Raw genomic sequence first — 14,456 nt, 5'->3', positions numbered from 1 at the left:
GAAAGTGGTGACTACGGATGCGTCTGCGACGGGTTGGGGCGCTCACTGCGACGGCGAGCTCGCCTTCGGTGCGTGGAACAACCAGTTGTCTCAGCTACATATCAACCACCTCGAGATGTGGGCGGTTATCTTGGCGCTACGACACTTTCGACCGAAACTCCAACATCAACACGTTCTAGTGCGGTCGGACAGTATGACGGTGGTTTCGTTCATAAACCACCAAGGAGGGCTGAGATCTCGCTCCCTATCCAGGCTGGCGAAACGGCTTTTATTATGGGCTCACGCGAACGTACGTTCGTTAAAGGCGACTCACGTACCGGGTGTAGCCAATACGGGTGCAGACATTCTCTCGCGCAACGGTCCGCCGCCGGGAGAATGGAGACTGCATCCTCAGACGGTCGAGAGAATATGGACCGTCTTCGGCCGGGCGGAGATCGATCTGTTTGCATCAGACGAGAACGCGCATTGCCCGATCTTCTTCTCGAGACATCACGATGCCCTGTCGCAAGCATGGCCGGCGTGTCTTCTGTATGCTTTTCCTCCGGTGGCTCTGTTACCACAGGTCCTTCAGAGGATAAGAGAGACGAAATGCGCGATAATTCTGGTCGCCCCGTTTTGGCACAATCAACCGTGGCTCCCCGACCTATGGCAGCTGAAAACATCAGCACCATGGCCAGTACCGCTGAGGAAAGACCTCCTATCTCAGGCGAGAGGGACGATATGGCATCCACAGCCGGAGCTATGGAATCTACACGTTTGGTCTCTGAACGGCAACCATCACGCCTTTCAGGACGAGTGTTAAATACTCTAACTGAAGCTAGGGCCCCATCTACCAGGCGCCTTTACGCTCAAAAGTGGTCTATTTTTTCTGACTGGTGCACGACGAAAGACTTAAACCCAAACACCTGTGAAGTGGAGCATATTCTCTCCTTTCTGCAGGAAATGCTGGACAGCGGTCGCGCGCCCTCGACGCTTAAAGTGTATGTGGCGGCGATAACGGCGAATCACGCCCTTATCGCCGGTCGCACCGTGGGAAAACATGATCTCATCATTAAATTCCTCAGAGGCGCTCGCAGACTAAACCCACCGCGACCTAACACGGTCCCGTCTTGGGATCTGTCCACGGTCCTGAAAGCGCTGCGCGGTCCCCCTTTCGAGCCCCTCGAACAGGCTGACCTGCGCGCTCTCTCGTTTAAAACCGCTCTCCTCCTGGCGTTGGCATCGGTTAAACGAGTGGGCGATTTACACGCGTTTTCAATTGACCCGTCGTGTCTGGAATTCGGTCCTAACGATAGCAAAGTGATCCTTAGACCGAGAGCGGGATACATTCCTAAAGTTTTGACCACGCCATTTAGAGTTCAGGTGGTTTCACTTCTCGCCCTTCCGACGGCGGACGGCGAACAAACCCCGAACACGCTCTGCCCCGTCAGAGCGTTAAGAATATACACGGACCGTTCTGCCTCATACCGCAAGTCAGATCAGCTGTTCGTAAGCTTCGCGCAACATTCCTTAGGTATGCCGCTCACTAAACAGAGGCTATCTAAATGGATCGTCGAAGCCATTGCTTTGGCTTACGCCTCCCTGAATGAACATTGTCCAGTTGGTTTAAAAGCTCACTCCACGAGGGGTATGGCTTCATCTTGGGCTTGGTCTACGGGGATTTCTATCGTTGACATTTGTAACGCGGCCGGCTGGTCCTCGCCGTCTACGTTTGTCAGATTTTATAGCCTGGATGTCCCTGCCTTACAAGCACAGGTCTTATCGGCTTAATGATTCACGCGACTGCGTTTCTGTATGCCTTCACGGTGCGTTGTTAGCTCACCGTCATGGCTACCTATTAATAATTCATGCACAGCTCGCGGCGCGCTCAGAGAACCCGCCGTCTTGTGCTCTATTGTATATGCATCATGGTGCGTTTAGAAACTTCACTGTATGCGTATTACTGTCTCATATATGGTGCTTACACTTGCGCTCGCTAGAGCTATGTATATGCTGGGTTAGGGCCACATGCAGTGTCTCTCCGGTAAGGGCACCTCAGTCCGTTGTGTATGCACGGCGGGATGGGATTACGTTCCCCCATAGCGTCAGCAAACTGACGCAATGCGAAGTGAACCGTATTGAAAGGGAACGCTTAGGTTACTCACGTAACCCCGGTTCCCTGAAATAACGGGAACGAAGCATTGCGTCGCTGGCCGTGCTACAAACGTCTACGCAGCGAGTGTTATTCGGCTGCGCGCTTCAGTCGAATAATAATGAGCTCTTGACGTATTTCACCGGCTTATATAGGGACGTGTGCCACGCCCCCGCGCGGGCTCAAACGTCATTGGTCTGTTTTTTCTACAGACGTTAACCAATAGGCTTCAATCACGGAGTAAACAGGAGTTTCCCCCATAGCGTCAGCAAACTGACGCAATGCTTCGTTCCCGTTATTTCAGGGAACCGGGGTTACGTGAGTAACCTAAGCGTTTTTTTTTGTCAGACATGGGTGGCAACCCTAATTACAGCCGTGAAGATATAGAGCTATACAGCGCCACCGCTCCCATAACCTGCATCACGCGCTGTGCGTAGGGCACCAAGTGCTGAGGGGGCACCAAAAATTCTAATGCTGATATTATTTCATTAGTCTATGGAAATATTATTAGGCACTTTTTAGTCATGTATATGTAACAAAAAAGGGGGAATGAGATAATTTAATTGCTCTAGTCTAAAAAGTATTCCTCCTCACCTTGGATGGTCTGCCCCAGTTGATTGTATTTATTTTTCCACGCCGGATGATCACGCCAGTGCCTGAAGAAGTTTGACGGACAGTAGGCAACTTTTATGGAAATTAACCCCAAAAAAGACAGCAGGAGTCAGGATCTGAGAAAAGAAAGAAGAAGAAACTGATGCCTGTGCATCATTTGCAGGTAAAGTGAAAGTAAGTGAAGGTAAGACCATGTTTAATCATTCTTAAATATGGGAAATGTGCATTTACTGCTGCTAATCGTAATGCGCCTCGAACTTGCTGACGTTAATGTTAGCAAACTATGTTGTTATCATTTATAACTTCAGTGCAAGATAAATTAAGATTTTACTGTTAAACATTACCTATGCATTTTACAAATAACTGACGCCAGCTAGCTGCTTCTTTTTTACTATCTTTCTTTACATACTGAGCAGTAGTTTATGGTTTATTTTGACGTGACGGTGGTTAATACTTTCTCAGTAACAGTTAACGTTAGCAGTCATTGCAGTGCACATGGTAGGCTAACAATTCCTGTTAAATATAAAAATATAAAATGTCATTATGAATGATATAAAGCAAACATTACTTTTGAATTGTGTGCATTATTGCACCTCATTCTATTATGATTTTATATTAGATTAGATTAGATTTTTCAAATAGTTAATAAATAAGTAATAAAGGGGAGACTCGTTGGCTGCAAGCTTTCAGTTTTAAATGTTAAAAATTATAATTCTTTGTTTGAATATTTTGTCTCTTTCTATACTGTTGTCTAAACTAAAAACATTTGGTCTAAGCAGATTTTGCACTTAACTTGAATGTGTGTTTTAGCTGTTCTTCATAGCCTACTGTGTTTACAAAGTAAAGTTGTGACTTTTAGTCCTCTAAATCTTTGTTTTATTTAAGGTTTATACTGTGATGCTGCTATTGTGTTATTGGTATTGAGTTATATGTTTGCTAATAAAAAGTTAAACTGGCAAAAACAAATTTTTTTTCTGGGGGTCAGGGGCATCATAAAGGAATTATGCTTAGGGCACCAAATGGCTAGCAGTGGCACTGGAGCTATATCACACTTAATCATCACATACATTCCCTTCAAATCCATTTAATCCCGGCCTCAGGCCAATCAGAAATTACGCTTTGTTGGCAGAATCTGCTAAATGCCGCCTACATTTTCACCAAAGTCCAAAGTGCACAGAAGATGAATTGGATGAATGACAGTACACTAAACCACCATGTTTTACATTAAAACCGTAATACCTTATGAGTACTTGGATAACCCAGATATGGCAGTGACACGGATCACAGCGCCCCCTGATGTGTGGTTCAATTTCTTCATTTTTACATGTTTCTAATTGAATATTTAATGATTTTGCAACTGTTTACTATGTGTTGTCTAAAGAAGTGGATTGTTTTAGAAGGGTCAAAGGAGATTTTTGTCAAAATGTTTATATGCACTTAGAGGGTTTTGTATTTGAACTCCTCATTTGTTCACTGAAGTCACATGAATGTCAGATAGATTCTCACTTAGATCAACACATAAGATTTGTTAAAGGTCTGAACTTTGTAAAGTTATATATTGCCCACTATTATACATAAACACTACACACCTGATTGGTCTTGGAAAATAATTTTTTTGGATTTCCTTGAAATAATTTTCTTAATTCATGAAACTTATCAAATCCTATCAGAGGTCCAGAATATCATTGAAACACACCAGTGAGCTGTCATCAGTTTTAAACATGTTACCTCTCGAACCCCCCTCCCAACAGAGCCCCCCCCCACATAACAAATCCCAATTTAACCCCTGATCATCGGTCAATGAACAAAAACAGTACCAGGATGTTGACCAACAGATCAAGTTTGAGGAACCGACAGTGAGGGTGCATATGATTTTTTTTCTATTTGTGCTTGCAATGACGAATCTCTTAGCCCTTGCAATGAAGTAAAGCTTGCTGCTGCATACAGTAGAATATGTACCTGTATAAGTCCCTCCATTTTTGAAACTAACCGAATATAGTATGACGGTTGGAGGGCAAAGTGTTTTATGTTTCATGGTAGATTCTGATGGAACTTCTGTTTTGAAGCATGATGAAGCGTCTGCGTCACTTACTGAATGGTCAGTAGTGTCAGTGAGTGCCACAGGCCACACCGTAAGGGAATTTTACTGTGAACCTTTACTATGTGAAGATCAAGGTTGAGTGTTTAAACTAAGGTTTTTAGTTAGCCATACTTGCCCTGTGAATGTGATGAGAAGAGATCTCATGTGTAAAGTGAATGTTCTCTGTTAATTTCATACTGGCTGCAGATTCACACATTTCTGTGGGTTGAGATAAAGGTTTATTATGGGGAATGAGGAACTGAAACTGATAAATTGACAGAAATAAAAATATGTGTGTAGTTCTCGTACAACTAAACAAAACCCAAAAGATGATGTAGGTGTCAATAGAGCTTTTGCACACAAGCCGCTCTCTGTAGATTGGAAAGATGTGCATTTATTAGCAGCTAAATACACACACAGCAAATTGGGCAGGCAAACCAGAATTGCCATTCACACAAACCGTATACGAGAGAAAGGGGATCATGGCTTCTGTGCTACTCCAACAACACACCGACAGATTGCGTCCGGTGGCGTATTTCTCATGGAAACTTGATGCTGTAGCTCAGGGCCAATCCCAGTGTTTGTGTACTGTGGCTGCAGCAGAAAAAGTGGTACTGGTTCTGGTTTTAAAGATTCAGTTGTCCTACTGTTTAGACTTAATCATTTAAAATTGATAGTTGATCAGGAAAAGGGATGTAAAGAGGATTTTGTTATATTTAAATAAAACGAAGCCCAACAACGTGTGGATAAAAAATATTGTTGGCTGTTTTTCTTTGCACCAGCTTTAGAGAAAAGGAAGGAAATGAGATAATCTAATAGATCATCTACTTTTTAAAAATGACGCAATGCTGCAACATTTTTATTAGAGAACTTTTGTGTTAAGATCTTCATTCTCTGAAGCGGGACTGAGATGTGAACATTATTATTTTTACTGTAGATTTTCTGAGCAAACATCTAAGCAAATGTCAGATATAGACAATAGTAAAAGCATGGACTTTAACGCTGCATTCGTATCACTGATCCTACTGATAAACATTCAAGGTAAGACAGTATATTGTTTAAAAATGTTTATTTGTTTTAAAAATAATAAGTATTAGTAAGTAAAAGCCTGTTAAGCCATATTACTTGAAATGCAAGTGTGGTGGGAGTACTAATGTATTTCATCCTGTATATAAAGACCACCTGCTTCCTTATGAACATACTTTTTATACTTGAATAATTGACAAAATGACTCAAAAAGATGTTGTGGTCTTAATGAAGTTTTTTTTCTAGGCTTTCTAATATCAACATACAGCTTACCAGTTAACTGTGAACCGAAAAACATTTGTGCAGTGAGGGAGACCAATGTGACACTGAAGTGTTTTTACCCAAACATCAACATCAAAACTGGATTCTGGTTCAGTCAAAAACAGAGAACAAACTGGAGAAACAAAGATGAACCTGAAGATTTGACTTTAGATTCAGATTACTCTGGACGAGTGAAACAGCGGATTGCAAAGACTGGTTCAAATCTCACAATATCAGATCTGCGAGAGAGAGACAGTGGAGAATATCAGCTCATGATCATTATGAAGGATGGAGTTAAACATCTCAGCTCAGTCACAGTCAATCTAACAGTCACAGGTACATTTACATTCTCATCAGTCCAGTTCAGATTATCTTCATTTGTAAATGTTTTTCTGTGTTTTTCTTTATTCAGTCCTGCAGGTGAGGAAACACCAGAACAAACTTATATGTGATACCTCCTGCCCTTCAACCTCAAAACCTCAGCACATCTACTGGAAAAAAGATGGACGATATATAGAAGAAAGTGAATCTAAACCGTTTTCTTTATCATCTGCTGCCTACTCCTGTTTTCTCAGTCCAGACCTTAAAATCTCCTCTGATCCTTTGTGTAAGTGTGACATTTACTTACATATGAACACACATTTCTATTACATTAGTGTTTTATAAACATGTACATATGTGACTCTTTCAGGTCTTTCTGACAGTGGCTGTTGGGGTGTGACTTACACCTCTACAAGAGTTTGTGCTTTAGTGGGATCAACAGTAGATATTCACTCTTCATACTCACATCCCACTGGAGATACAGTAGAGAAAACATACTGGCATTTACCAAACAATAAAAATTTGGATCTGCGTGATGTTCATCAGTTTGCTGGTCATGTGGAGTATATGAACAACACACTGAGAATAAAAGACGTCAACACGAGTGACTCTGGTGAATATCGATTCAAGATCATCACTGACACAAACTCTTACTCTGGTTTACCTGGAGTCATTCTCACTGTTACAGGTAACCTAAGTTTCAATGAAATACAGAAAACCAAGGCTGAATCTATACTGTTGCCATTTGATATAGAGATTCAAACTACAGAGGTTGAGGGGTCATAATGCATTAATATTTATTATAATGAGTATAACCAACTGCTTGTTAATTCTTTGAGACTCTACTACAAAGTTGTCAGCCAGAAAAAAAAACATTGTAGTATTGTTCACATCTGTAAACTAATAGACTTGTTTTGATCAGATACACAGGTGATAAGCAGTCCAGTCACTGTGTCAGAGAGAGGGAAAGTGATATTGAGTTGTTCAACCAAATGCACTCTGGATAACAACATTACATACTTGTGGTACAAGAACGGGCGTCTGGTAACAGATGGAGTCAAACTATATAACAAACTGTACCTGGACTCAGTTAACAGTGAGGAGATACAAGAATATTCATGTGCTGTAGGAGGTAATACATGATACCTGCGTGTTTGTTATGACAAAGTCTCTGAAAAAGAGAAAATCTGAAGTTAGTCTTACTTTTTTTTAAATACACAGAACTTTCAAAGAAGAGCACGGCAACACAAATCATCATAGTATTACTGTCTGTGTTACTGTTTCTTGCTGTCATAGGGATTCTGTGTTATAGGTAATGTTCAAATGTTATTCATTATACTTTATATTTCACATCATGTTGATCAATGTATTTTTTCTGGCAGTCAACCTTTAGTCTTACATGACTGTGTTATACTGTGTTATTGGTAAAGCATTGCAGAGAAAAGGTCTTGGGTTTATGTAAATGAAACTTACAATTAACTTATTTTCTCCTGATATATATGAACCATTTAAAACAGTTTCTTAAGGAGGAGGAGAAAGTATATATCATCTCAAAAATGTGATGACACAAAACCGGCTGCACAGGTGAAAACAATTAACAACAAATATTGAGTCTGATTTATGTGCTTGTTTGTTGTTCTCAGTCACTTTAATTCATATTTTAATTTATGAATTTAGCCTCAACCTGACTCATCTACATTGGATAACTCCACACCCCTGTATGCAGAAGCTAACTTTACCCACCAGACTCAGTCAGAGGAGCAGGACCTTCATTATTCAAGTGTTAACTTCAAGTCTAACAAAACCACTCCTACTATTATATATACATCAAATGAAAATGTTTGTTATGCCACTGTGAAGTCAAAATAACCCTTAAATACTCTTGCTGTTCACCATATTATAACAAACATGTCTTCATGTCCAGGCCTGTGTGTTTCGATAGTTTTAGTAAACAGTGACCATTTAATGAAGAAAGAGCTTGTGGTCAGACCCTAGCAACGGTAAACTAAGAGGTCAAGTGAATGTTCAGTTTCAGAACATTTCCAAGATTAACTTGTTTAAAGCAACTTTGAACGGACAACTCTTTTATTAGTTACTGCTACTGCATTTTCAAATATTTCGTTAATGTAACTAATAAATCTGTAAATGTAATTATCAGTGTTGGGGGTAACGCATTACAAGTAACGTGCATTACGTAATAATATTACTTTTCTGAAGTAACAAGTAAAGTAACGCATTACTTTATAAATGTACACATTAATAAGTATTTTTAAATTTGATGTTAAAAAAACCAATGTGCTGCATTAAACTGAATATATTAACGTAGATTTACGCACTCTATGCGTGAGCGCCTGAACAGGAAAAGTTTGAGTCAAAAACATAGATGGCAGGGCAGAGATCGACATTTTTGTGTTGGAAATATGCAATTTCTGAATTCAGAACTTCTTAGTCGTAAAAGCCACCTCCAAGGTCTGAAAGAGATCAAGCCTCAGCCAAGTAAGAAAAAGTAACTTAAAAGTAACGTAATCATTACTTTCCATGAAAAGTAACTAAGTAATGCAATTAGTTCGTTTTTTGGGGAGTAACTTAATATTGTAATGCATTACTTTTAAAAGTAACTTTCCCCAGCACTGGTAATCATGTTCTGTCATTTGTTAAAAATGTTGGGTTTTTGGGTCAAATTTGGACAATCCCAAAAGTTGGGTCATTCTAACCCAAGCTGACTAACCCAACAGTGGGTTTGTTCAAACTGTATTTGACCAAATGGGTTGAACAGCATTTTTTTTTTTTAGAGTTTACTAACACAAGTTGTACAAAAAAGTGTGGTTTTTTTACTATAAACAGAAAGAAAAAGGAACTGAAAAAATATTGTGAACTTTTCAGTTAAAGAAGTTTGTGGCCTTCATGTGTTCTTTAATAGGATGTTGTTTTATTTTTACATGATTTTTGTTTTTATTTGTACATGGTTTTATAAAGCTTATATATGTTTCTTTTTTCAGCGCAATGATCTATCTTTTGTAAGTTAAAGTAATAAAGTAACCATAATGGGGCATTGAAGTATGTACTGAAACAACCTGATCTCTCATGCAAACATACTGTTATTATGTGGCGATTTTGTATGACTTGTGCAATGTAAATTGTACAAAAATGTAACATTATTAACAAGCATGTGGGGGGGGGGGTTGCCTGAGCACCTGCCCCATTACCCCTTTATGACCAAAGTGCCCTTTTTTTTTAAATTAAATGCCCTTTTGTGAATTGCTGTCCAACCTAACTATTAGTCAAATTAATGAAAAATAATAAATAAAATGATTCACATGATGACCTATTGAGCTTTCACCGGACAATCTCTTCGGGGAAGATCCCTAGCTCACAGCACGAGCGCTCTCACGCTCTGTAATTTAAAATTATAGTTGATAGTTGATCAGGAAAATGATGTAAAGAGGATTTTGTTCTATTTTTTTTTTATTTGTCCATAGAATTACATTGATAGTAACATTATCAGGGTACAGTAGTGTTATGTATAACTAAGACAGTGGGAAGAAAATCTGAAAAAACAAATGAAAATGACAATAAAAAAGGTAGAGGGAAAAGTAAAAAAAGCCAAAGGAATTAGAAATACACAATTTCGAAACATTAACACCGCCTCATATTATTATAAAAGTTGTAAGTATGGGATAAAGGAAAAAAAAATGATCATGTATAATCATTACAAAAACCTTTTCATATATTCCCAAAGGGGAGACCAGAGCAGCCAAAATTGTTCAGATTTTTGCGGTTTATCATAAGTTAGCTTTTCAAAAGGTAACAGTGTAGCAATTTGTGATATCCACATTTTAAGGGATGGAGCCTGTGAAGCGGACAAAAGTAATAAAATGCATTTCTTTGCTAAATATACCAAGATGATAAATAACTGTGTTGTTTTTTATTAAACAGAGTATTCACCTTGAGATTAAGGGGTCTATACTGCTGGGGTCATATCAATGTTCACTCCAAAGAGATCTTTCAATACATGATGCACTTTTTTCCAATAAGGCAATATTTTGTCACAGTACCAAAAACAATGAATGATAGTGCCCTTATGTTTGTTACATTTAAAGCATAGGCCTGAGGTATTGGCAAACATCTTTTTAATACGCATTGCTGTAAAATATACCCTTTTAAAAAATTTAAAGTTGAGCTCATGCACCCCAAGAGAAGTGCATTTAGGGTATACATTATTGGATACGACATCCCAGTCATTTTCCTCAATAGGCTGGCCTGTGTCTTTTTCCCATACTGCCTTAAGTGCTGGAAGGCTTGAGATACAGTTATTAACTAGAATGTCATATATCCTTGATATCGATCCCTTTAACTCAATTGGGTTTTGTAAAAGGTCCTCAATAGCACTTATTTGCATGTTCAGCTCCCCTTTATCTACAATTGTTTTGACGTAACTGGAGATATTAATAAAAATCTGACTTTGACTATTGGTCCACAATTTGCTGGAAAGATTTTAAAATACCTTCTGTAAATAAGCAAGATAGTTGGGATATTCCCAGCTTCAGCCATGTTGAGAGGCCAATATTTTGCAATGTTAAAGGAAAATCAGGGTTAAAACAAATTGGAGAGGATAAGGAAAGGAAGGCAGGAATTTTTAAATATGTCTTAACATCTCTTCATACTCGGAGAGTGTTTGCTGTGGTAAAATGTTCAGATTTTTTTTAATCTTAGTATACTTTTTGATAAAAGTTAAAGATTTAATTGGAAATGGGGTGCAAATTGATGATTCCAAATTATGCCAAATAGAGTTTGTTCTCTCTGTACTCCATGTGATCACACTTTTTATCTGGGCTGCCCAATAGTACAATTGCAGATTTGGCAGAGCTATCCGACCCCTATCTTTCGGCTTTAGCAATTTTGAGAGTTTTATACGGGGCATTTTATTATTCCAGATAAACTTTGAAAGTTGTTTATTAAGATCCTTAAAAAAAGAACTTGGTAAATAACTAGGTATAGATTGAAATAAGTATAACAATTTGGGAAGGACATTCATTTTTATTACATTTATTCTGCCCAGAAATGAAATTGAAAGTAGACACCATGTTTTCAAGTTGGTCTTGATTATTTCTGTAAGTGTTGAAGTGGTACCATTCACGACTATTGTGGCCTTCAAGTTAGAGTAAAGCAACTGGATCCATTTAATAAAGTTATGACCCATGTTAAATTTCCCTAGAGTGGCAAACAAAAAGTCCCACTCAACTCTGTCAAAAGCTTTTTCGGCATCGAGGGAGAGAACAAGTGCAGGGTGCCCTTTAGTTTGACCAAAATTCAGAATATTTAAGAGTCGGCGTATGTTGTCTTTGTTCTATTTTAAAAAAAACGCAGCCCAACAACGAGTGGATTAAAGTGATGTTGGCTGTTGCACCAGCTTTAGAGAAAAAAAGGATGGAAATGACATCATCTGATAGATCTCCAACTTTAAAAAAAATAACCGTCACTTTTGTTACACAGTGTTGCAACGTTTTTGTTAGAGAAATGTACGCTTATGCGCAAGTTCTTCCAGGGAAACTCTAATGCCACGTCAATTATTTCACAAGACCTAGCCAATCACCTCTGATACTCGGAGTATTTAAGTCCTTTGCTCACGTGTCTCTGCTTTCACAGATACTGACACCAGGATTCACAACCCACCCTCCTTACCATCCCCATCAGGTCGGCTCCGTCCATACAACGGGGGATAGGCTCTTCTTACCTTCATCTTCAGGCAGGAACCGCATGAATCTGTGATCTGCTTGGATGATTACTTGTTTTGGTTTACTGGTGAGGCAATGAACAGAAAAGGGATATAAAGGAGATTTTCTTATATCTATTATAATAAAAGTAAAGGAGGCTATGTTTCTTTCCACCAGCTTTAGAGTAAAAAGGAAGGAATTTACATAATGTGAGAGACTTGTAACTTTTTTACAAACTTTTGTAACATTTTTTCTTTGTTAGAGAACTTTTGTGTAGAGATCTCCATTCTCTGCAGGGGGACTGAGATGTTAACATTATCTTGAACTGTGTTCACAAATTGACAAATTTGATTCAAATTTTTTAGATACGCTGGTGACAATACTATTGATTTTCTGAGCAAACATCTAAGCAAATACTTGATGTTTTATTTATGTCAGATTTTACACAAAAGCATGGACTTTAACTCTGCATTCATATCACTGATCCTACTGTCTCAAGGTAAGACAATCATTGTTTTAATAGTGTTAATAAGTATATTAATAAGAATTAATAAGTAAAAAACTGTTAATGTAAAGCCATATTAGTCAAAAATGTAAGTGTGGTGGGAGTACTAGTGTATTTCATCCTGTAAACAAAGATCACCTGCTTTCTATGAACATACTTTGATACTTAACAAAATGACTTATCTTGAAAGTGAAAAGATATTGTGGTTTTAATGAAGATTTTCTCTAGGCTTTCTAACATCAACATACAGCGTACAAGGTAAGTGTGAACACGAACACATTTGTGCAGTGAGGGAGACCAATGTGACACTGAAGTGTTTTTCCTCAAACATCAACATCAAAACTGGATTCTGGTTCAGCCAGAAACAGAAAACAAACTGGAGAAACAAAGATGAACCTGAAGATTTGACTTTAGATTCAGATTACTCAGGGCGAGTGAATCAGGAGATCAAAAACTTCAGTTCATCTCTCACAATATTTGATCTGAGAGAGAGCGACAGTGGAGAATATCAGCTCATGATCATTATGAAGGATGGAGTTAAACATCTCAGCTCAGTCACAGTCAATCTAACAGTCACAGGTACATTTACATTCTCATCAGTCCAGTTCAGATTATCTTCACTTCTAAATGTTTTTCTGTGTTTTTCTGTATTCAGTCCTGCAGGTGAGGAAACACCAGAACAAACTTACCTGTGATACCTCCTGCCCTTTAACATCAAAACCTCAGCACATCTACTGGAAAAAAGATGGACGATATATAAAGGAAAGTGAATCTAAACCGTTTTCTTTGTCATCTGCTGCCTACTCCTGTTTTCTACGTCCAGACTCTAAAATCTCTTCTGACCCTTTGTGTAAGTGTGACATTTACTTACATATAAACACACATTTCTATTACATTAGTGTTTTATAAACATGTACATATGTGACTCTTTCAGGTCTTTCTAACAGTGGCTGTTGGGGTGTGACTTACACCTCTACAAGAGTTTGTGCTTTAGTGGGATCAACAGTAGATATTCACTCTTCATACTCACATCCCACTGGAGATACAGTAAAGAAAACATACTGGCATTTACCAAACAATTATGATTTGGATCTGCATGATGTTCATCAGTTTTCTGGTCGTGTGGAGTATATGAACAACACACTGAGAATAAAAGATGTCAAGATGAGCGACTCTGGTGAATATCGATTCAGGATCATCACTGACACAAACTCTTACTCTGAATCACCTGGAGTCATTCTCACTGTTACAGGTAACTGCTCATAATGAAAACTACATATCGTTGCTGCCCGATGAAACTCACGTATGTCCAAAACGGTTACTTTTCAGGAAGTGAAAAAAACACAGTATTTCAAAAGCAGTTGAATGTAGTGTTGTCATACTTGGTACGGCATCTTTACATATAACCATATTCTTGCCAGTGTAATGATATAATCCACATTTGACCAAAATTGAGTTTAAATGGACATACGTGCATATTTTACAGTAACGGTGGTCGATACGTGTTCTTCCGATCATTAATTAGAATGGCCAAGTCGCGTTTCATATTGACAGATCAATACGCTCAGTTTATTAAATAGCCTACGTCTTAGTTTATTAAATACGCTTAGTTTATTTAATATTAATTATAAATTTATTAAATGTCTCTTGCAAACTATGAAGGGACAATGAATCAATACACTGACATGGTAATGCTAGACAGATACTTTGTTTGCACAGTCCTACCGTCATTGTCTCACCAGGCTATGTTTACTCGTCATTTGCAGGGAAGCATTTTCTCTTGATTGACGAGATTGACGAAAGAGT

At 38.5% G+C, this 14,456-nt stretch overlaps 1 protein-coding gene across 1 annotated transcript; it reads left to right on the top strand.

Moving 5' to 3' along the window:
* The first annotated feature begins 5,812 nt into the window (after positions 1–5,812).
* LOC135741128 (uncharacterized) lies at positions 5,813–9,457 on the top strand. Its single transcript, XM_065259772.1, has 8 exons — positions 5,813–5,864; positions 6,156–6,446; positions 6,523–6,717; positions 6,802–7,119; positions 7,354–7,563; positions 7,653–7,743; positions 7,949–8,015; positions 8,109–9,457. The coding sequence occupies exons 1-8, from the start codon at positions 5,813–5,815 to the stop codon at positions 8,298–8,300; spliced, it is 1,416 nt and encodes a 471-aa protein (XP_065115844.1). The 3' UTR covers positions 8,301–9,457.
* Positions 9,458–14,456: the final 4,999 nt, after the last annotated feature.

Source organism: Paramisgurnus dabryanus, chromosome 24, assembly GCF_030506205.2.
Source record: "Paramisgurnus dabryanus chromosome 24, PD_genome_1.1, whole genome shotgun sequence".
NCBI classification, from domain to species: Eukaryota; Metazoa; Chordata; class Actinopteri; order Cypriniformes; family Cobitidae; genus Paramisgurnus; species Paramisgurnus dabryanus.
This window is presented reverse-complemented; position numbering and strand designations above follow the sequence as displayed.